Consider the following 24,651-nt stretch of genomic DNA (forward strand, 5'->3'; position numbering starts at 1 on the left):
AGATAAATTCCTGTTACACTCAATGGAAAATGTACTTTGTGAACAGTCCAGGTACAGGACCATTTTTCACAAAGCCTCTGCAGAAGTCTATTAGCAAATGTAATATGATTAATTCCACTTCCTGGCTATTCTCTTAAAAATCCTGAATTGGAAAAAAATCCATTCTTTTTCTTGAGTGAACAGAGAAAACACCAAAATATTTTGTTAGTCTGGAAAAAAAAAGAATTATCTGTATAGTTCTCTGGACAGCTGACTGGTGTGTCATTTGTAAAGTGGTTTAACTATAACAATTGATGGAGGTCTAGATAAGTTTCACATCAAATCTGTGCTCAAAAATAATTTAGTTTTAAAAAGAAAACTGTCTTTTTAAAATAGTTGCTGAGCAACTGGTTACAATTAATGGTCCTTCATGAAATGGACAGCCAACAATTTCTATTGAAAATGGTAAAACTGCTCTGAAGAATAAATCAATTATTGCAAATAGAAAACCTGTTCTACCGTTCTCTTTGCATTAGAGTTTTCATACTTTTACATATGATACTTTTGGGGTAGAAATAAGTGTTACTTAATTTCAGTAATGCAATAAAAAAATTAATTTCATATGTGGGCAAAGTTTTTTTAATATGGAAATAACTAAATAAAATTCTGGGTATTTTTTTTCAGACAAGAAAATAAAATAGATGAATAATCACAAGTGCATCTAGGAGCTACATATGATGAAAACAGAGATAATTCTGTGTGGCATCCTTATTATTAGTTATGTTATTTAATAATTTTATTACTTTTTAGGAGTCCAGCATTTAATTTTTGAGTGGTATATTCTCTACTTAGCTAAACAGAGATTAATTTATGTTCTGCAATAAAATGTTATCTAGAATCTTGGGCTTTTTTATTGTCTATTCAAAACCACACAGGAATGAGAAATTGTTCAGTGCCTATGCGGGGGCTGAATTCTCTTCGCAGGTTCCCAAATACCCAATAGTCATGATTACTTCAAAGTAATAATAAAAAAAAAAAATTGCCATTAAGCCATTTAGATACCAGCATCTCCCTATGAGTGAAATAATTTAAGTGCCTGTGGGGTGTCATGGGGAGGGGAGCAGTCTGTTGAGGTGACACCCACCCTTGGTTTCTTGGGATAGTCTCCAATGTCTTTTTCCTCCTGGCATCTTGAATCTTTATCGCAATAGTCCCATCTTGCCACGTGGGAGGTGTAGGTTTTGCACTCTTTCTAGAGAGGCCACCATTGAGGTATTGGGGCATTAAAAAAAGCTTGTTAAGGAATAGGGCTGATAAGCCATGAGTGGGGCATGTTGCTCATCCATTGCCTGTAAGGTCAAAATAGCCAAGCTTACTAGGAGGGAGAGAAAATGGGTGCTAATTAGGAGGTCAGAAGGAGTCATGAAGACCATGCTGGAAAGGACAAACTGCTCCCAGTGGTGTTTGGCCTTGCTTTTTGAAAAGCTGGGACGTGGGATCCCCATGGGGAAGGATGATGCCAAGCAAAGACATGTCCCACACGCTCTGGGCACTCACAAGGGAGCAACTGTTCTGTGTCGGGGATGTGTCGGGGGTTTCTGTCCTGGATCCCCTGGACCATCGCCTACGGTGCCATGCGGGTTCCGCAGGATCAAGAAGTCACCGTTGCCTCTCCAGTGAGTGGGGAAGAGCGTCACAGTTTTCACCTACAGATAAGCCAGAAAAGGGTTAATGATGAGACATGTGTGTTTGGCTTTTACTGTCCTCAGAGCTAAAAAAAAAAATTAAAAAGTAAAAAAAGAGGTTTACAAGCAATTAAATGCTGCTCAGAGATGCCAGGCCCTTCTGGCTTAACCAAGGGGAGGGTAAGCACATTTTGAGAAGGGAATAAAGATTGCAAGGGCTAAATTTAAAGCACCCACATGGTGTGCAACTGGTCTGCGCTGTGTTAATAATACACATATAATTTTCTGAGCATCCCAGGCTGCAGAGTTGAGTGATGTATTGAGAGGCAGAGTTGAGAGAGCATGTTAGAGGGCATAGAGTTGGTGCTCAGGAAAAACTCTTTCCACCCCAACTAGCTTCCACTCACACCAGAAGACAGCCAGAGCAGCTTTTAATGTGCACTGCACTTCCCGGGCTCACAGAAAGTTGCCAGCATTTGTCTTGGTGTCAAAAAGCACGAGTGCTTCGTCATAAAAATAATGCAGGAAGTGATCCAGCCAAAATAAAACAGAATAAGAGAGAATGGGTTTTAGATTTCCAATTATTTTGTTTTCATCAGCCTAATGCAGAAAACTTTAAGAAACAACCAAACTTTGCATCATCCCAAGAGATGGCTCCAGATGAAAGAAAACATCTGCGCCGTAACAAAGTGTAAGTTCTGGCTGATGGTATGTATATGAAAGAGGTGAGAAGGAGTACAGGGAGTGAGCTGCTACTCTGCAGCAAGTGAAAAATAGTGTATTGCTGATCCACAAATTTAATTTGGGAGGATCCTTCACTAGTCAGTGTAAGGCTCAGGTGCAGAGGGAACCTGCTTTCCAGTAGTGTCAGTACAATTATTCATAACACAACGCTGATTGCCCAGTATTTAAACATTTCATTGATGGTCTTTTAATTAACCAGGAGAAGGCGGCTGGAGCCCAGCGTGGAGGCTGGACTGCCCCAGGCTTTGAGTGCCGGGCTCTTCCCTTGATTTGCCAAGCACTTAAGCATTTGCTGACTTGGGGTTAAGAAAGGTGGAGGCACCTAAAGAGCCTTACTGACTCATGATATTTTCCATCCTGGCTTGTTTGTTTTCATTGTGCACACAAGTCCCATTTACCTGGATCAAAGATGGCAAAATCAACAACACTATGCAGACAGGGACTTGCAAAATTCCTACCGAAGGCATGACTGTGCCTAGACCTGTAGCTCCTGCTCTTCCCCCCATCCTCTTTCTTTCTGCCATTGCATATCGTTTCTGCCTTACCCAACCCATCCTGTCCCCTGTCTGCCAGAAAGCACCGCCAGTCTCCAGCCGCTTGTCTCAAGAGTGGCAAAACGAAATCCAAGTTTCCCTAGCAGGACAGGCAGCAGGAGATGGGAAGAAGGAGGTGCACAGGCATCGCAAGCTCCTCTTGCTCTGTGCATGGCATGGCTGCTGTACCCGCTCTTGTGCATCCCTCCGGACACAGCAGCCACCATCTGATTTTCAGTCTTGCACTAATACCTCCTTGTCATGATTTCTGGAAAGATGTGACCACTTGAGTGTATTCCGCACTAATGGGCTTCTCTGGCAGAGAAGATGGATGTGCAGCCTGCATTCACTCTGTTAGGGTCTGCTCAGCTTTTGAGGGCTAGGGAGAAGCAGAAAAACAATTAGGACAGTCCTGAAATTCTCCGAGCTAACAGCAGGCCCCGAGTGAGTTTCTGCACAGCCCCATAGCACAACCGCTTCTGTTCCAGCAGGAACAGCACCACCGAGATTAGGATCTTCTGTCTGCTCCAGCCTCTGGAAAGCTTCTGAACATGCACTCCTCGGAGGAGCCATTGCAGACACCCAGAGCGTGCCGTAACAACAGAATTAAAACTGGAGGGTTATGCAAAATCCATCTGCAGTTTACGGGCATGATGCAATAGTCCAGCCTCAAGCAGCTCTTGCACAGGTTTTTGTAGTAGTTGCAATACCAAGGACCCAACCTTAAGCAATGTAAGGGGGCCTCAGGCAGCCCTGCCAGCCCTCAGAAATGAGACAAAAGGCATTAGAAATGCTGCTTTCTTTTAGAATTTCTTTGCTTCTTAGGTCTGATTTTAACTTTAAATTTAAAAGGCAAAATAATTCTTTACTTTAGGTTTCTTCTGTCCAGCTGAAGCCTGCGGCAGCTTCTCTATCTGATCACAAGGGCAAATTTGTACTGGAAAGGCACTGAACAAAGTTCTCCTCTCATGCTAAGGAAGACTTTGTCAACAGGATGCCCACCTGTGGTCTTGTCTCAAGACTTTACAACTCCAAATCATGTGAAGAAGTCACTCTTTCTGAGTGATCCCCATTAACACCCTACACCTTTCATTTCCTCCTCCCTCAGCACCCCAGCTTGGAAGATTTTATCAGACAATAATTCCACATATCAAACCAAAACAAAGGAACAAAGGCAAAGCCCACTGGCATCAGCACAGGTAGCTGAGGCGGAGATAGCCTGCACCCGGAGAAATCTGCTTCGCGATTCGGTGGTACGGTGCAGTAAATTGGTGTAAAATAAACAGCGTCTATTTATAGCGGAGCAGAGCCTGCCTGCAGGCATTGCAGCTGGGTTTTTTTTTCCTCTCTTTGCGCTGAATGAATGAGGGTTTTTCAATGAGGATCCAGGTTTCCCAAAGCAAAGTCCACCCCGCCTCTTGGCGTGAACCCCCAGACAGTCCATATGTCATGAGCAAAATATGCGGCGCCCTAAAAACCGGAGTGGAGTCTCTTGCCTGGGTGGGATCAGGACCTGGAGGGAGACCCATGGGTGCTGGGCATCAAGAGCAGCCCTAGGGCAAGGAGGTGGGGAAAGTCACCCAGGTGTTCCCACCACCAGCCCCCTGGCACCCCATGGGAGCTGGGCAGCACCGGGTGCCTCTCGGCAGCCCCCCCAGCCATCCCCAAATGGCCAAGGACCAGCCGCAGGTCAGTGGCTTGGCCTTAGCTTTTAGTGCCCCAAAATTGAGCCCAGCTCTCATAGCTCTGAGGTTACATGCTCAGGCACACACACGCACGCACACACACGCAAGCAAAATGATTTCCATGCCTCCATGGCTCCCATCGGATGTGGGTGGTCCTGGCGAGAGGAATGCGAGCGATCGGATTCACGTATCATCTCGCTGCTGCTCAGTGCAGCACTGGAGACCTCCGGGGATTTTTCTGTAAGAGATTGACCCGGGGAGCATCCGAGCTCCGCTTTCCATGCACCTCTGATCACAACCGCAAAGAAGAAATTGATTTCTCCCAATGTAAACATCCCTAAAATGACAAAAGGGATTTTTTTTGCCTCCTCCGCAACAGCAAAAAAGGCGGAAAGAATAAAGTGTCACTAAACCCCACCACGACACAGATTTACATCTCTGAGTCAGATCTTTGCAGCTCCCTGCATATGGTCTGCATGATATGCAGTTCCTGGCTAGTGACTCACTCAACACCAATATAAAGAAATCGTTTCAGACCGAGCAAGCAAACAACCTGAATTTTGCCATCTCAGGCTCCAAGGGTTGAGGGACGCAGCCTGACCTGGCCAAGCCTGACTCGGCTCTTGCTGGGGTGAATCGGGACCAGCTCCACCGCAGGAGTCTTGTCACATTTTTTTAAAAGCTTCTTAAAATTGCCTTTCAGTCTGATTTTTGCTGTGGTCAAAAATAAAGTCTAAGATTACTAAAATTGAAAGAGATAAGAAGAATGGTTTTATCTCTTTCTTTCCAAGTTGTTTACTTGGTTCATTCGATATCACTTTGCGGACAGGGTATTTGGTTTCAGTGTTTCCACTGTGCGGTCACTTAGGTAGTTTCCTTTTGTTCTTCATGTGGTTTTTTTTCATAATGATGTAAAGAGAGTGAGAGGAAAAACCTTTTAAAATATGATGGTTAAAGCCACAAAAACTGGCAGGTGGACTCACACATGTCAATTCACAGAAGCCAAATCCAATCAGCTACTCATTAATAAAAGAAGAATTTATTGTGGAATTGATTAAATTTCCAATGGACATCATGCTAGATGAACTCATAGATCCATGGTGTCAAGTTTGCATTTTGATTTTTTTGGATAGTTTTTAAATTTTTAAATCACTTCTTTAAATATGTTGAGCAACAATTCAGCTGGCACTACAAAGGAAAAAAATCACAGTAGGGAAAGTTGCTGAAACTACATAATCTAGAATTTTTCACAAAGATGGTTACCATCAGGAGCCCCATAGAAACATTGCTCTCAGTTTTCTGGGCTGAGCTGGTTCCCAGCACTTTTCCCTCTGTACATTCAGAATTCAGAATTCAGAACCGGGAAATACTTCTCTGTAACTGAGCAAACAGACTTTAAAAAATCTCAGGAATCCCAGACTTTATTCAAATAGCTATCTTTAACCTCTCTCCTTTTTATTTAAAATAGTAATATGAAATCCAAAGCCATTTAATTAATTGGAAATTGTTACACTTAAGCATGTACAAAAGAATGATCAAAAGGGATGCTACAGCCATTAAATAATCAAATAGCAATACCATTAAGTAAGTAATTAGTGTGTGCAATAAATGGCTAGACTGTGTTAATGAGATCTCTCATACATCCTAAGTTGGGTCCGATCCTTTGCACAGAAAAGATCACCTAGTGTTGTTGATTCTCTGTTGAGGGATGAGAACACTTCCTTTCCTTTTCCAGGATATCTCCTACATGCACATCTTCTATCCAGCCTCAAGTACCAGCATTTGCGTTCTCAGCAGTCCTTCACCGAGGAAAGACTTCCAGAAAGTTCCTGGGAATTCTGGCTGAGGAGAAAAGCAGGATCCTTTTTCCCTTAGAGTATTCAGGGAAGAAGCACTACCATATTCCCTGATAGTATAGCTGGTGGGCACATGATTTCTGCGGTCAAGTACCAAGCCATTGACTAGTCCTGAAGAAGGAAGCAGCTCAGAACATACTCACCTGAGGGCTATTCCGTAGCCATATGTAGGAAAATCTGGAGGAATAACAGGTGCTGACATAAGCGAGTGTGATAGATTAGGTGAATAAAAGAACATAAAAAAAGAGCTGAAAAGCACAAGCTTATTTTGACCATAGGTAAGGTTTGTGGAAGAATTCATGGCAGTGTTGAGAGAAGGATGCTTCAGAAGGTACCCAGATGATATGGTCCTGAAATCTCCTTAGACATGTCACCATTTGCTTGTATCACCTTGAGCTGCAGCAGCACCTTGGTGTGCCTTGGCTCCTGCACAGATAAGTACACCTGTGGAGCCCCAGGACCAGGAAAATAAAATTTAGAGAGTGTGAGCAAGGGCAGAAGAAGTGTCTTGGCCAAGGTTGCCAAACAGGTAAAAAGCAAGCTTAGCAGTAAAACCCAGGACTTTGAAATCCTCCTCTGGAGGTGGTTCCTTAGACCATGCTGCTTTCCACGTGACCAAACCCAGAGACAGAGGATAAATCACAATTTTTCTTATTAAAGAACCTGGACCCCTCAATTATGCAGGCACAGCTGCCGTAGTATCAGGCGAAACAACTTCTTTTCTGCTCACCAGTAAAGAAGCCCTAGGAAAAGAGATTCAAAAGTGACCCAACTCTTTTTATAAATTATTTCCTGATCTTGACTGCTCACAGCCTACCACCCTGGCTCTGGAAAAGTTAATGCAGGCTATGCACATTCCTGGGAGTGGATCCCACCAGACAATGTAACACTCTAATTAGGTAGTACCAAGGCAACTGTTTACAAGTCTCTTCCAAATGCCTCCCTTGCGTTTGCACCCTCCTACTACGATGGCAATATTTAGTAGAAACGTCCTAGGTATAATTCTCCTGGGGCTTATTCAAATGTCAGTCAGCTCAACAGAAGTACACTGTGAAAACGGATGAAAACAAAAGAGGATGAGTTTCTGTCTTTCTTGGGAAGCAGGAGAAGGTTTTGGATGCATTAGTGAACGTTCTGCAGCAGCAGCGGTTGCCAGAAATAAAACACGAGCCCCCTGTGCAGAGGGCTGCCCTGAAGCCTGTAGTTCATTGCTCAGGACACATTCAAAGCAAAAATTCATCTGCTAGCCTGTGGCTCTGATGGGACAGAAGTGCTGCTGGTGGGACAGAAGTCCCCAAATCCCTGTGCCACCAGTCCCTTCCAATATCAACAGCAGCTCCCCCGTGGGGTAGCTTGGCTTACTTTGTTGTAATACAACATAAGCAGAGGATGGGAAAATGCAGCCACCCTCATTAATGTTTCCCCTAGTGATGGAGAGACATACCAATTGTTCTATGGGAGGTTCAGAGCACTACTGATGAAGTTCTGCTGTGGCTGTCTGCAATATTGTCCTTTTTATCCACCTCACACCATATGCTCTTGGCAAAACAGCTATAATATAAAGGAATCACTTCACTTCCATTGAAATGCAGCTGTGTTAGACTACTCAGCTGTAATCAATGAAAGAAAAATACTCAGTGCCTTTTAAGCTGTAAGGGGAATTTACAGAGGCATAATGAAATTATTCAGTGTGAATTCAGCTGGGCTGCAAGCATGGGCAAAACCTTCCCCTTCAAAATCATGAATCAGAACTTTATCCAGAAGTTACTTTGGTTTTCTGTGATCACCAGAGGAAAAACGGCACAAAAAGGTCATGGATATTTCTCAGCTGATACGACTAGGTCTGACTCAGACCAGTGGAAATTACAGGATATTGTCTTGGAGGGCTTTTGTGAGTTAATAAAAAGTTTCCTGGAATGATTTACAAATTTGGATTGCACAAAGGAACACAATGAAGGGAAATGGGAAAACTCAGGTTACACAAAGCACTGCAGAGCATTTGTGAAAATCATTTTCTAACAGTCATGAGTACAGAGTTGAAGTCTATGAGTTTCTGGGATTTTGTACACTGCTAAGTGTGTATTTGCCTTAATATCCAACAGTTCAGTTACTAAGATAAATAGTTTCACCTTTCAATTTTTTTTTTTTTTAAAAACTTTCTTAAGTGTGTTTTCCACTGAACCAGTTTGCACTTTGTAGTCAGGCTGGTGCATCCTTTTACAGGAGAAGAGGGTTGAATTAAAACTGCATTCTTGTCTTGAAAATATATTGACCCTTCAAACACTTGTTTGGGTAAATCATGGGTGAGCTGAGGAGATAGTGGAGGACTGGAAGAAAAGAATACCCGATACAGTCTCAAAGGAGCAACAGAATAATGATCCTAACATCTGGCTTGTAACTCTAATGCAAATAGCGTAACGATAAAACATGCTATTAAGTTTTTACAATAGAATACCCAGGAAGATCATCAGACAGGTGACTTCAGTGGATCTCTGGTAGTTTATGCCAGCTGGGGGTCTCCTTTTACTTGCAAGACAGGAGAGGGTTTGTGAAGATAACATGCAGGTGTGGATGATGTGGAGAAAACCCAGCTAGAGGGATGAGTGGGGGGGAAATGAGAGTATACCTGTGTGTATATGGTAAAGGAAAGCAGCAGTTGGTATTTCTCTCTAGGACCAAAATATGAGAAGTACAGAGGACATCTAAGGTGATAATTCTTGGTTGATAGTGAATGTGAATGGCAGCTGAGGGCCCAGAGGAGACATGGCCTGACAAGGATGGGCTAGGATGTGACTGGTGGGACAGGGCTGGCACGTAACATAAAGCTGCACTTTTCCTTCTGATGCATGTCTGCAATTACTTTGTTTTATTTCCCACATGAGGCCCCGTAGCTCAGCTCAGGGTCTGGCCCCTGGAAAACTGCTGTTACGCTGGTACCACTAGGGTTTCATCGGGGGTGAACTGGGCTCATGGAGTTGCCTGTGGCTGAAAAGGCCTCGAAAGCTCCCACTACAGACCTGTTGGAAAGTGTATACCAGCTACTTGCCAAATCTTTACAGAAGATCTGTACGTATTCTCCTTTTCTAATCACTCAAATTCAAACAGTATTCAGATAATAGCTGTAAAATATTAACCTGTTATACAACATGTTCTGTGGAAGTAACTCCTGGTATGAAGGTAATTTCTTCAGTGTTACATACTGGTGAGAAACGGTAGGCTTAAAATTAAAAAGAAAAAAAAAGACTGAAAGAATGGAGCGATACAACTGGATGTTCTCCTTTATTTAGAAGCAGGCAGCTACCATTGGACTATTCAGGATTCTGGCATTACTATAGAAAAGCCCTAATCAATATGCATGAAAGTTTTTCACGGGTTTGTGGTGACAAATTTATATAAGTTTATCTGGAAGATTTCTAAAACTAATAGCATTTGACATATGAATATTATACAATTAATGTCTAGCTGAAATACCAGCACTCTACTATTAATTTTAACATAAGAATGGGAACGTTAACATTATCTGAATTCCAATTACTGTGGGAACAAGCAAAATACCACTAATGGGGAAAAAAACCTATTCTCTGCTATTCCATTCTATCCTGTGCTCATTGGCTAGGTGCTGGGACATGTTTGCTGCAGGAGAGTTGTTTTATGGCATTGGGAACCCAAAATGAAAGAGATTTTCTGAGCAAGATGCTCTCAATTTGAAAACGTGATGACATTTGGTGTATCACAGACTTAATTTGTGTTAGCCTTGCACATGTGACAGTTTATTAGCAGAAACCAAATTTTCTGAAGTGGTAGTGCATTTTACACACACAGCCACTGTCGTTTTCCACTGCCGTTCACATACCTCTTACTGATAGCAAATAAGGGATGCATTGCAGTCACAATGCTGCTTCTTGCTCAGCCATCCTTCCAAAAAAGAGTCATTTCAAACCCACTTTTCATAAGTACAGTAGTGCCCTATAAAACTGATGAGTAATTCAAGCTGAGCTTGGTCCTGTCCTCCAGTAGTGATCTTGGAAACCTTCTCCAGCAGGTTTTTTGGGGTTGTTGGATTTTGGGTGTTTCTTGGTTGGGGTTTTGGTGGTTTTTTTTGTTTGGGTTTTTTTTTTTTTTTTTTGTGACTCCTTCTACAGGCATCTTCACGTGGAATCTTAGAAAAGATTTCAGGGCACACAAACCCACAATCAGCTGCTAAGGCTTGTGTAGTGCCAGGAGGCTGCTCTAAGGCATGATGCTCCTGTGACTCCTACAGAGAGGCAGAGGAAAGTAAAGCCCAAAGGCAAAGCAGCTTTTAACAGTAATTTCCAGCTGTTCTCAGAGAGCAGATGGGAAGATGGAGGCATGTTTTGTTCTCTGGACCATCACAAAAATCCAGAAGCTGCAGAAGTGCTGAATGCCAGAGCTGAGAGGAGCATGATCCACATCTACATTCAACGGGGAAAGGGCTGTTGGCTACACTGCAATACAGCTCCCATCTTTTCTTGATTATCCCCTGCATGAACGTGGACAAGCACTCTCATTGAGGCAGAAGGGAAAGAAGTTGTCAAAAGTGTTGATTCTATCTGGGGGGTTTTGTACAATGCCCAAAGCCTCGCTCAAGCTGTGGGAGTGTGTCAGGTCACACTGTGCAACACTGGAGATGCTTCATGTCCTGACTTGAGGTTAAAGTGGGGAAGAGAGCTAGTTCTTAGAGAAAAAAATCCCAGAAGGGTCCCATGAGCAAACAAAATTTATTCTGCAGTTGAGAACTTCTCTTCTACCGCAATTTAGGGAATCCCTAGGCAGCCAAAAGCCAAATTCCCATCTTCGGTTACACCAGGGTCAGTGTGGAAAATTCTCCTTCAGTCACAGTGACACCACTGCCATCCTGAGCAGCATTGCCCAGCATAAGCCAAACACATACACAGTAGAGAGGATAACATTTTTACTAGGGACTAGAAGTGCTGGAAATCACCCTCTGATGTGCCAGAATCCAAGAGTAGCAGCACTGCTCATTATATGATATTAATAGCGTGATTTGGAGAGACTACTGCTGCATTTGGACTCTGAAGTTATGTAGTGTCATAAGCTACTAAACACATAAAAATGTATTACCCTTTAAGATCTTGATTGTCTTCAGTTTACTATGCCTACTCAAGAGTGTTACGCTTTACAAGGGACAATATTACAGTACATGTGATAAAGCTACTGTATCATCACTACAGCCAGCATGACTCGTGCTGTGCTCCATGGGAACATGGGCATGTGGGGAAGCCAGGAGGCTTCAGTGTTTAAATGCATGGGATTAATGCATGGGATCCAGGAAAAAAAGTGACTATACAGGTCCATTCTTCTTGTTCTTCAGGAGCAATGACACCCTCCAGAAAGCTAATATTTTTCAAAGCCTCTTCTTGAAGTACTTCAGACTTGGTAAAATCAGAAGATGCCTCTCACAGTGATTTATAAAATATTTTTCTCCCCATGCCAGGCTCTGCACAAATATTTCTAGTGAGGAAAATCTTTGGCTTGAACTGATGTAGAATGGTGGTTAGGGCTACCAGCAGGAAAAAAACTGAAGAGAAAAGGGCTCTTTTATGGACCACATCTTCTAGCACTGCCTGCTCCATCTTTTGACTCAGAAAACTTACGAATTTTTCTCCTGGGCATTGTGTTCATGGTTCTTCTGGCTTTGCCTAAGAAGTTGATAGTTCTTTAATATATTTTATCAGTTAAATGGTGTATATATAAGGTGCATGATGCACTGAGTGGCACTGCTGAATGACGGAGTCCTGCCATCTGGCTCCTTGTAGGAAGGAACTTCGTAGAAATCCTCTCTCCTGCTGAAGGCAATCAGTCCTCTGCCATGGTTTCCCCTCAACACACTGGACAAGGGTGCATCTTCTATGTACTTGTTCTTGATCCTTGAGACTGTAGAGCTAATATGTTATACCAGAAATCTGCTCTGAGGACTCTACCTACAAAAGACAATAATCTGGATTAAGAGCAATTTAAAAGATCCCAAAATTATGGCATGGTTTTGTTTGATTTGTGAGTAATAGCTGCTACTATGAGTATCTGGAGTGGAGCAAAGGAAAAGCCACCACCTAGAAAGAAAAAAAGGGAGAAAATAGCTGGAATCTTGTGGGGACCACTGCCACGCAGCTTGGTTTCTCACTAGGACGGCTGTCTTTGATGGAACTGCCTCCTCAGGAAAATTCCTGCAATTTTGTGTGTTGGAAAGTGAAAATAACATTTTGTAAACATACAGGGGCAGATTTATGCCAACTAGAAGCCTATGAGAGGATTTTTCAAAGGCATATTTGACAGTGAATATGGTGCGACTAAATGATTGGAGGAACATTTTGACAACTTGACTTGAGCAGGTAACAATGTGGCCTCATCTCAGTTATTTCCATCTGGATTGCGAGGGTGGAGAGAGCAGCCAGACATCCTCCTATCTCATTCAGCAGCTTATCTTGAATTTGTGTAAACTAATCTATGCCAAACTCTTGTGAGAATGGCCTTCTCTGATAAGATCCTGCCCCTGCGATGATGGACGTCCCCCTGAAAAATCTGCTCTCACCAGATTTCGCTGACGAATTGGTATGTCATGCCTTAACCCACACATAATTTTGCCTGGAGATTATAACGCTATTTTAATTTTTCTACACTTACTGTAGCAAATACTACAAAACGCAAATCCTCTGGTATGAAGATACAGTTATGTAAGACCTTATTCAAAAGTGTCTTATTTAAGAATCCACTTAAGCATATGTTCAGTTTCAACGACACATCCTGAAGAGTGAGGGTCTTAAAAATGTACCTGAGAGTTTTCCTTCCCCTCTCAGGGATTTACATAAAATATTATCTAATGCAACTGGGGACTTTTTCTCTGTAAGTTGACTTAGCAGAAAGAGCATTTCTGTAGACAAAGTCACATTCCTTTTCAGGAGAGATTCTTTCTTAAATTACTTGCAGTAGAAGTTTTTTTCAGGGATGTTTAAAAATCATTGCATAACAAATACTGTGCCATGAAAAAAAAGGAGACTAAATTAATTCTGCCTTTTAAGCCTCAAAAAAAAAAAGGTGATCTTGGACAGACAATCTTTAAACAAGGGGAAGTGTGAGTTCATGAGAACATTTCAGATATTCACACTGGGGTACAACGGCAAAAGCAGCTTTGCAAGACTAGCAGGTATTTTTTTTCCGTGCAATCTCTTGAAAAGACAGACTGATTCCTTTCCTAGGGACAGCAGAGGAGTGTATTAAGCTTTGGTTCATTCCCTGCATTCAGTGAAGAGAGTTTTTGGGAAGGATGCCCAGATACTATGGACTAAGTTCAGCTCCAGCGTAAGCAGACAGAATTCCCACTGAAATCAATGGGAGTTGCACCTGCTGACTTTGGAGCTGAATATGGCCCAATATGTGGATACTATAAAGGTTCTGTTTCCAAAGTTTCTTCTGGCTAGTTTTATGGGAATGCAGACCTGGCGCCAGGAACGTCAGAAGACCAATAAATTCACTATGGGAACTTCCAGGCAAATGACAACTCTCTCGCACAAAACAAATCCAGAAGCTCACACGATGCTGAAGGACAAATTCTCAGTGTTCCCCCAGTTCATTTGCATGAATACCAGTTTCAGAAATGCTCTGAGAGAAGAAAATGGGGAGTGTGTGTGTCTGGTAGAGATATGAGGGGAAATGCTTTGATTGGTTTGTCCAAATCATTTGGATAAATATTTCACTTATCCCAGATATTTGTTAACTTGCAGGAATAGCGGTCCTAAGTCATTAAGGAAGGTATACTGTATGTATATGAGCTATTTGATGGCTGGTCTCAAGAGCTGCTATGCTACATCTTCCCAATTTGGACTGAATTTTAGCTGTGACTGTCTCCAGGGGCAGAATAAAAGTACAGACAGGGCTAGAGGAGTCCATCCAGAAAAAAGCAGTAGCTTGAATGTATCCACGTGGCGTTGAATACAGAGGAGTTAACAAAAGCATTATGTAAAGGAGACAGTTTGTCTCTGTTGGGGTTATAATTGGCTGGTAACTGGGATTTAAACAACTGAGATTCAAAGTCTGTTTTTTGAGTAATTTCTCTATTATGGAACCAGTCTCCTCACATAGAACATGTATTCTTGGCAAGTTGTCTGTAGGTAGTGGAAGTACAGAAAGAGAAAATCAAGACTGCAATACAAGAAATAATCTTGGAGCCCCCACACTAAAAAAAAGAAAGAAAAGACAGTTTTAGTTCTTTTTAAATTCTAAACAAAACCAGCATTAGATCCATATCCTATATTCTTATTTTACCTAAAGTTTGAAAATATTTGAAGTTGGTATTTCTGGTTCAAGTTCATTTCATTAATACACAAAACAAGAGCCTTCTATACCTTCGACTTATTTGTTTAAATGCAGTAGTTTTCTAAACAACGTATCGAGGACATATTCACTTTATAGCATGGGCATTGCGCCCACTCTGAACACTCATATGTGGTATAAAGAATAAGGGCAGAGGAATGGGGTAAAGGCAGTGAGTACCCAGGTACTGACGGAAAGCCATCTTTCAAAGGAATATTGTAATTTCTTGCATTTGGCATGCCCTGGAAAAAGACTGTTTAGAAATTTCTTTTCCAAGCTGCTTATGATTAACAACCTTCTTTCCACGTCCTCCATCTCTAGACCAATATTCCTTCTGCTGCCACTGAACCTCTATGAGTCATCCATTTTAAAATATGTGGTGGTCATACAGTACACTAATGTGCACACACACAGAGTAAATTAGGGGAAAATTGATGTCAAGACCTATCGAGTATGAAGGGCCTTTTAAAACCAACCTTCAGAATGTGCTAATATTTACACATTCCCGAGCCACCTGGAAATACGTTCCAACTGCTTTAAAACATTTTCAATATCATTTAAATGTATATGCAGCCATTCACAGTTGTACATTAATTTACCCTAAAATCTAATGATAATTTCATCTCTTTGAAAAAACACCTGGCCCAATCCTGGCTTTTATAGGAAGTCAAAAATCCTATTTCAACCAAGAAGTCGTCAGGTTTTCTTTTTTTTTCTTCAACAATTTTCAGAAACATTTTTTTGCTTTTTATGCTGGAGATCCAATTTATTAGTTTTAAGGCTGTGTTTTTCCATAATCTTCTTGAATAAACATTTTTCTTTCTTCTTGCAAATCTAAGATACTTTGGATTTCATTAGATTTGAAGGAGTTTTGATGCTAGCATGTCATCGAACTGACGGAAACATGAATAAATGAAAACATATATATTCTTGTATGTATTGTGCGCATGTAATGTTTAGGTCTTTTTGTTCTGTATAGAACTCTACCAAAGATTTGGTATAAATGAATACTTACTGTCCATAATTTAATCCATTATTGACTTTATTTTGGGTTCCATTTATATTTTCTGCCAAAGTAGAACAAATACTCTTAATTTTCATATATCCAGCTCCATCTGGAGTCAACTGCAAATAGAGAGAGAAACAAGAAGTTTATTTTGAAATACATTTTAAATAAATGATTGTATGCCCAAGGTTTAAAAAAAACAAACCCAAAAAACCTAGAAGCATTTGTGGTCCTTTTAATTCTCCTGCAGGTAAAAGGGGTGAGCTTAAAGTCACTAGAGTCAATCTGCACCTGTGTTTCTTTCTTCCCAGTAGCAATAATTATCCTCGTTACAAATGAATGGTGACATTTACTTGCCTATAAACATATTTTAAGATCTGGGCATGGGTGTTACTATTCATTTGGAAAATGCAGCAGGTTTCTTCCAGGTATTGATGTGATTACGGTATGTGCCTCTTGCTACCATGGGTCAGCATCACGTCACCCCAGAGGGCACGTGGGTGGGCCCAGTTTATGTTCAACAGGATTCATGTACATCCAAAGTTTAAGAGGTGAAAACCCAAAGTGCTCAATGCAAAAATCATATAATATAGTAGGGACAGATCCTTTCTGCCCATTACATGGGGTAAAAGTCTGATCCCTCTCCCAGGTAGGGTGGTGGAATTCTTAATGGTAGTATTACATATTAAAGTTAAAATATATGTTGCTTCGAAAGAGTTAATAATACAAGATTAATAGCTGTTATAAGCATGTTGCAGACATCAGGAGTTTGTGTTATAAAATGTAATAAGCACATCAACAGATGGTCTGGTAGATGCTTATAAGCCACGGTTACAAGCATGCGATTGACCTGTTGGACTCTGTAACAATCTCCACAACTGACTAGCCATGTATTCAAACACCTCTCAGTCATTCATTAACTCTTTGTAAACTATTTACGCACATGCCATTAATATACAGCGTGATCACGTTGCCACCGTCTGCAACAGGAGCAGGATAGAGCCCTAATTACTTGCAATAGTTTATTAATTCAATACATTAATGGTAGGCACATTTTGACAGCCGTGGTGCCGGAGCGGGGAAGCCAACGGACGCTGGAAGCAAGTGGCAGCTGTTCCCCTGCACCTATCGCTCAGTCGCACCGCCACGCTCACCTTCGAGGTGTCTTTTTTGACTAATTTGTCACACTCAGAAACACAAAAGGGGAGACAAACATGAGAACATGGAGGTTTGCTAGGGAAGTGAAATTCCTGTTGCTGTGCTGCGCCGCGAAGGCTCGGCGTGATTGCAGAGTGCATTGACAGCCTTTTAAAATGCTGTCAGAAAGGCACAAACATCAGCATAATTTATCGGTGGCTATTTTAGGCAGGTGCACGGGAACTCTAAATATATGGCATTCACCGCTTGCTGCAGTTGCTATGGATATGATATCTCAGGCCCGTAACTAGGGTTATAAATGCTGTTGTGTGCTTATTATTGTTGTTGTTATTAAAACATGAATTTTATAGTTATTCCTGCTCAGCTGCTGCCCCTAAATCGTCCATGTAACTGCATACTTCTTTGTTTGAAGGAGGGACGTGTATGGGAAAGAAGTAATAAACAATACCCTTTCTTTCCTTCTGCTTTTTATTTGCTCCAGAAGGGACCAATCTTGAGCCACTGTTTGCAGTAGTATTAGGGCCAGGAGAATTAGAAATCACTGAGAGCCAAAGAAGTGTACCTCATTTGGGTCTATCTGATTAGTACTCTGGTATTTAAGTCTTGCACACATCAAACATGTCCAATCTTTTTTTTTTTTCCTTCCATTTGCCTTAAGAGGTTGGTCTCCGGCAGCTGCAGGGATTCTGTTCAGCCCTCTTGCTGTTACGGGGAGATGGTTACTTCTACCCAAATCCTGCTGAACGCTGCAGATCTGGGAAAGAAAAGACGGCTGGTGGATGGAGAGGCTCTACAGACACCTCGACCACTGCAGAGGAGTTAACGGCAACCTGCCCACCCAACGTCTATCCGAGTGTGTGCTGTGTTCCTGTCCCCTTGCCAAGAGGAGACGGAGCATTTTCCTGCAGTCAGGAGCCCGTGAAGGTCATTGGTACGTGATGCAATTCACACCAGAGCAAAAAGTGGCAAAAAGTGGCAAACATGCTAAAAATGGGAAACCCACATTTTGCCTAACATTGAAGGGCTTGTTATGAGCCTATAAAACGCAGCTTGTAAGTGGAGATTTCGGGGGAAAAGGAATGATGTCCAGGGATTTGTATTTGTCCTTGAAGCGTACAAATAACACTCACCCAAGTTGCGTAAAAGATGTATCACTCGCCCAGACGTAATTCCTACCCAGCACACTTACCTACCTGCACCTACCTACAACAAAAACGCCTAGCTTGAAATGGAGCCCAAACAAGGTGAGCTGGCAACTTTAGGAGCCCCTGAGGAAGGGGAAGGTGGCTGCTGTGGGTGCTCTCTGCCTCTGGGAGCATGGCAAAGGCCATGCAAGGAGCTGCAGAGACCTTCTAAGAAGCAGACACAGGCAATGCTCCGCAACAGCTGACCTTCATCCTGGGGAGCTGACACAGTTGGAGAAGGCAGGAGAATAAATTTCAACTACTCCCTTACGCCGGTAATACAAAATGTTCAGATGCTTAAAGGTTATGACAAGCTAGCGTCTGGTAAAGAGGTCAGTCTGCCCTGAAAGTGTTGCAGAAGCCAAAATAAAGTCTAGTCAAGCCTATGCGGAGTATGAGCACTGAGGCAGGGAAAATAGTGAGGCCTCTTTCTCCCCAGTGGTGGCCCCAGAAAGCAGCGGTAAGGCTGCTGTTAAAATTAAAATATGGCTGAGTATTAGGATATTTGCCTTGGGCAGATATATGTTTTGAAAGACCGGGGTCAGTGGCTGCTTTAACCGCGTTGTTTCATCCCTACTGCCACACTTCCTGAATTTTCCACTTAAGCGGCATTTTAAACAGGACGCAGGTATGCTGGTGGCATTCGGCATCACACTCTACAGGGTAAAATGTGTGTGTGTGTGTGTGTGTGTATTCATGTGTTTCTTTCTGTCCATCTGTCTATCTCAAGGACCATAAACTAGCAGTGGAAAAAGGGGAGGCATGAAGCCCAGTGCAAACGGAGAGGAAGAATGATTGTAGAACCAATGGGACAGAGAAGAAAGTCATTTTCTACCATCAGGGAAGATCGAGTCATGACAAAATGATTTCTTACACTAATGAAAATTATAGTTTAGACTTTATGTCCAAAAAGAAAGGAGGGGAAAACCTTGTACAAATCCAGACGCACAATATGTATTGAACAGTGTATACCTTATTTTTAAAAAGTTTTATTTATTATTAGTGGCCTCACGTAGGAGACATTGCCAAGGATCAAGACCCCAGTGAATTACTAGGCAATAACAAAAGAACAGTGACTGCTACAGTTTATAGCTGAGCTGTTGGGCAAGATGCAGCAGGCAGAAAAAGGGAAATGGTGTCTAAGTTGGGAGAATGACTGACAAAATAAACAGGTTAGGAAAAAATGGAGGGATGGTTTCACCAAATCTCAGCAAAGACTGCAAATGGCCACAACTTGGGAAGCCTTCTCCTAACGCATCCTTAATGTATTCAGATGGACTTGGGGAGACTATGATCTACAGGAATTTTGCATTTTGACCACCTCATTTAATCCATTGTCTGAAACGTTTCCCTTTTGGGCTGGGTATTTTTATATTCAGTCAGTTTTACTTTCTTGTGATGAAGTTTCAGCAAAACATTTTTAATCACTTCTCTATCCAAAGAAGGGCTTAAGCTATTCAAGCTGCTTTTAGGATCTGAGTGGTGTTCAGCTGTAGGATGCCAGATCTAGGTTCCTAGTAAATCAAAACTTCTCACCATTCATATCAACCTCCTTTGCACAGGTCTATAGACAAAAGCAGAGGAAAACAGTGTTGACAAGGAAACAGATTTCATCATGAAGCACCTTTGCACATTACCATGAAAATTAATTTGTCCAAATTATAACTCTCTAATTTTGCACATGGTGCATGTAGTACAGTTTGCTTGAGGTTTTCATCGTCAAAGATAGGAGCATGCTGTGGTTGTACACACTGCAAAATCCTGACTTAAATAGCTCCACTGAAAATAACAGGACCACTCTTGGAGAAAGATGCCAACATATAGGAGCTGAATCTGATTAAAAGTGTGCACTGAAGTTAAGCATGTGTACGTGCATGGCTGGCACTGAAAGGTGCCGAACACGTGAAAGGGTAAGGAAAGCTGAACACTGGGCATAGCTCTCCTCTTAACTTCTTAAGAGTACAGAGCTATGGGCACCTCAGCATTCACAGAAAAAGGGCTTCCTCCCTTATACCTCCATAGCATAAAAGGTAAAGATGTCCTGGTGGAATCCAGCCAAGTAATTCCAAATTATGAATTTCACACTGGCAGCTCGGGAGGATGGAGAGCACTGCGAACGCCTCTAGTTCAACACTGTGCTGTTATTATAATCTTTTTTTTTCCCCCCTTTTAAAAGAATCTGACAGATTCCAGGAACAAACTGTTATGACACCTATAGGACTGTGTTTATATGAGACTGTAAGCTCTTTGGGGGCACAGCACATCTTTTTGTTCTCTGCTTGTACAGCATCCAGTACAACGTGCTTATCCATGACTTACTTACCCTATTTGTCAAAGTAATAAAAGAAAGGCTATTTTACAATAATAAAAGTTCTTTATGACAGCAGAATGATAAATGATAGATGCCCAGTTCCCACTTCAGCTCTGCCTTTACACAACAATACATTAATTTGTAAATAACACATTACAATTTATGCTGCATCAATGCCACAATACGCACAGAAAGGACACTTGTTCTGCTCAGTATCCAGCACAAGTATAGGCATAGCTAAACGGAGCAATAGTAAAAATTTACTGGCCACGAAGATCTTTCTGGTCCAGTTTAACTGAAGCCTTGAAAGCCTGTGTGCAGTTGATAAAGTCTATGGTAGACACATGCATGGCAGTCCAGGACAGTCTCATACGGAAATGCCTCATTCTCCTGCACCGAACCTCGAGAGAGTTGTGCTACCATCCAAATGGACATGCACCCGTGCTTTGGCTTATTATTATTGAATCATTGACACAGTCCTGGATACGTGTGCATGTGTGGCAATTCTGCCCCTGTTGTACTCAGTCATGATTTTCCCCCTAACTTCTGTGACGCCGAATAAAGCCTTTTCATCTTTCCTAAGAGGTATGAGAGCTAATGTGTAACTAAGACAATAATACCAGACCATTCTGAGAAGGGAAATGGTATAAAAATGGCTGGAGAAACTACAAGGAGAAAAACATGTATAAGGTTGTGGAAAATTATGCAGTAAAGCAACGGAAGGCTATTGTAATACAAGATGTTCAAGAAGAATTTTGGTTTAAATGTAAAAACTTAATTTTGACATTTGCATTAATGATGTGACATTTGCATATTTCTTAATGTAGCTTTTCTTTAAAAACTAGAATGTAGCTAATGCTCACAGATGTCTGCTTTCTTATACTTCAGCATCATTTTGCTATCTCCCCATGCCAAAGTACAGCAACAAATCTGTGATTACTCAGGACATCCATATGCCATGCAGCATGGCTACTACAAACTTCGGCAAAACAGTGGGAACACAGCCCACATTTTCTGGTTCCGAAAAGCCCAAACCTCTTGTGCTTCAACTAACCCCATCTCTCCCCATTTGGGGCCTGGGCGCACAATGTCACTGTAGGACACTAGCGAACAGTGGAGAAACACGCATGGAAGAGACAATATTGGAGTATTCACTGAAGATCTTGAGTATGGAAGGGGACACGTTTGGCCGTTGTTCCCTCAGGTGAGCCAAGCCTTGGTGTTCCCTTCCCTCGCTCCTGCCTAAACTGCATCCCTAAGAGCAGCGCACTTCAGGCTCAGCCCTTTGGCTGTGCTCTCCGTGTTCAACCCAGAGGAGCAACTGCAATTAAATGCAGTAAATAAATAAATAGACCCTGTGAAAATCAAAGCTATGCGTTTCTTTCTCCTCCTAACTCGGTCCCTTCCTTTTTACATGTTTTGGGTTTGGTTCTTTTTTCCATTTCTGAAGAACACAGAGGTGTTTCCACTAGCAGGGGGTCGCTCGTCGGTTCTCCCGCCGTTCTTTCCTTCTGCGCCCCGCAGGCTGCTCGGTGCAACCATCCGGCCTCCGTCGCCGCCTCCTTTTCCCCTTCCCCCGTTAGCGCGGACGCCGGAGCAGAGGCAGAGGTAGGAGCAACAGCAGCGGGTCGGTTCGGGTCCGGCCCGGCCCGGCCCGGCCCGGCCCGGCGGCAGCCCCGCGCCCACAGCAGCCCGGGCTGCAGCTGCCACGCTCCGCTCCGCGCGCCGCCGCTCCGGCTTTTGCCTCGCGCCCGCTCGCGCCCCGCCGCCGCCGCCGCCGCCGCCTCCGCGCGCGCCGCTGCCGCCGCCGCCTGGGCGAGGGGAGCCCGCGGGAAGGCGGGGGGGAGGATGTGAGCGCGCGCCTCCGTGCGAGAGAGGGCGCGTGCGCGCGCGCGCGGGAGAGAGAGAGGGCGGGCGCGAACCCCGTCCCCGTGCGGCCGCAGAGAGGAGAAGCAAGCGGCGGCGGCAGGCGCGGCGGCGGCAGGCGCGGCGGTGGCGGCGGAGCGACGCCGAGGCTCTTGTTTACCAGCGTTCACTCTCCGTCGTGCAAAGGGAGCCAGCGCGGAGGAGGAGAATAAGGGGGGGAGACGCGGCAGCAGAGCTCTGCAAACCCTGCTGCAAGCGAGCGGCGAATTAATTGGGAGGAGCAGAAGCAGACCCTCCCCCCCCCCCTTCTCTCCCCGGAGGAATTACAGACCCTTCGCAACAAGCTCCTGGGCTTTGACCTTCAGCAAACCGGATCGCCTTCCTCGTCCCCCTGCCGCCCCCCCGGCTTACACACGCACACACACACACACACACACACACACACCTCTTCCCGGCTCCCCCCTCCCCCTTCCTTGGGCTGGGCAGCGCGAGGGGAAGGTTTGCAGCGCGCGCACACCCAGAGGAGGAGGGAAAAAAAAAGGAAAAGGATTTACAAATTCGCTGGGTGGTTTTTGTTGTTGTTGTTGTTGTCGTCGTCGTCCTCCCCCCCGCCCCCGGCGCGATGGCAAGGCGGCTCGGAGGGATGCGAAGAGGAGAGCTGCGGGGGAAGGAGGCGGGGTGCTGAGCTGCTCCGCTCGCCCTGCTGCTGCTTTGTGTGTGTGTCCTGGATTTTTCTTTTTTTTTTCCTTTTTTTTTTTTTTTTTGAGAAGGAGCCTGTGGCAGCGGCGCTGAGGAGAGGAAGAGAAGGACAAGGGGGGAAGCCTTTTTAATTCATTTTCGTTGCAAATTCCGCATTTCGAGTCTCTGCAGCCAGCCGGACTTGTGGTGGTGGTGTTGTGGGTGGTGGTTGTGCGTGGGGTGGATTGTTTTTTTTTTCCTCCCCCTCCTCGCTGAGCGGGGAGAGGAGCTGGGGGGGGATCCCGCCAGGGCAGCCCCGTCCCCGCCCGGAGGGACTGAGAAGCTGTTGTTGTTTTGTAATAAGATTGTCTGGGTCGTCCCCCTCCTCTCCCCCGCCAGCCCTCCCAGTTTTTGTGTCTCTGCGTGTGTGTCTGTGCGCGCTGCCTCTGTGTGCGGTGTTTGAAAATGGAGGTTGAAGATGCAGACTGCCAGCCCCGATGTGCCTCATGTTTGCGAGTCCTGTGCACGATGTACCACTGCAGCCAGCGCTGAGGGGAGACGGCGGCGACCCCCGCCCCGCCGCCCCGGAGCCCGCCTCGCCGCCCCGGAGGCAGCGTCGCCCCGGGGCTTTCATGCCTTGTTGTTGCCGTTAATACATCTTGAATATCTCTGTATTTTTGGTGTGGTTGCTCCGGAAGATCAACACCCAGGGACCTCAAAACCCCTCCGGTTTGCCGCTCCGAAGGGTCTTGTTTTTTTCATTTCGTGAGGCAACGTGGATTTATTTATCCTGCCCCGCTTCTCGTCCGCCTTTTGCCTCCTTCGTTATTTTTAGAGGACGGGGGAGAAAAAAGAAAGCGAACAATTTTGGACTTTTTTGTTTTGTTTTGTTTTGTTTTCGGAAAGGGGGATTTTGTCCAATTAAAAAAAGAGGAATGAAGTCTGGCGCTGGAGGAGGGTCCCTCGCCGTCGTCTGGGGGTTTCTGCTCGTCTTCGCCGCACTTTGTCTGTGGCCAACAAATGGGGAAAGTAAGTATGGTGCGTGTTGGCCGGGGGGGTGTCGGCGAGGGGCCCGGCGGGGGGGCGTGCGTGGGAGCCGCGGAGGGGTTCCCGGTGTGGGCGTGAGGGGCTGCCTGTGAGGGGGAGTGAGGGCGTCGGCAGCCTGTGTGTGTTTGGGGGTGTGTGTGAGGGTGTCGGTGAGCGGGGGGGGTGTCCCTGTGCGAATGTGTGTGAGGGCGTCGGTGAGGGGCTCGCTCTGTGTGTGTGGAGCTCCCTGTGTGTGGAGGGGGGCTGTGTGTGAGGAGCTCCCGGGGCGTGTGAGGGGCTCCTGGGGCGCGCGCCGTTTCCCGCCCGCGATGAGCGGGCTTCGCCCCTGCCCGCAGGGATATGCGTGTTTTCCTCCTGTTACGCGTCTGCTCCTCCTGCACGTTTAACAACCTGGGGCTGCACGTCTGTTTGCCTGCGTCCCTCTCTCCCATCCCTTCCTTCCCCGGGGGGTGGCTGGCTGGTTTTACACGCGGGATCGGCAGAGCCGCAGCCCCCAACCCGGAGGAGGGGGGTCGCGATGCCCGTCCGTCCCCTCCTTTGTGTTTCACCCACCTGACTCGCATACTACTC

The 24,651-nt window shown here is 44.4% G+C and overlaps 1 protein-coding gene and 1 long non-coding RNA gene across 5 annotated transcripts in view; one reads left to right on the forward strand and one right to left on the reverse strand.

The window, feature by feature from the left end:
• Positions 1-19,148: 19,148 nt before the first annotated feature.
• LOC128151510 (uncharacterized) lies at positions 19,149-22,770 on the reverse strand. Its single transcript, XR_008238394.1, has 2 exons — positions 22,688-22,770; positions 19,149-19,743 (listed from the first exon to the last, which is right to left on the reverse strand). It is a non-coding gene; the product is annotated as an uncharacterized LOC128151510 (long non-coding RNA).
• Positions 22,771-23,016: 246 nt separating this feature from the next.
• Positions 23,017-24,651, forward strand: part of IGF1R (insulin like growth factor 1 receptor) — a 192,814-nt gene continuing 191,179 nt past the window's right edge. For 2 of the 4 annotated variants that reach the window (XM_052809030.1, XM_052809031.1), the window contains exon 1: positions 23,017-24,072. In XM_052809030.1, the coding sequence (XP_052664990.1) occupies positions 23,970-24,072 (103 nt within the window). In that variant the 5' untranslated portion in view covers positions 23,017-23,969. The remainder of the gene's footprint in view (positions 24,073-24,651) is intronic. The other 2 variants (XM_052809032.1, XM_052809033.1) reach the window with 1 other exon arrangement.

Source organism: Harpia harpyja, chromosome 14, assembly GCF_026419915.1.
Source record: "Harpia harpyja isolate bHarHar1 chromosome 14, bHarHar1 primary haplotype, whole genome shotgun sequence".
In the NCBI taxonomy this organism is placed as follows: Eukaryota; Metazoa; Chordata; class Aves; order Accipitriformes; family Accipitridae; genus Harpia; species Harpia harpyja.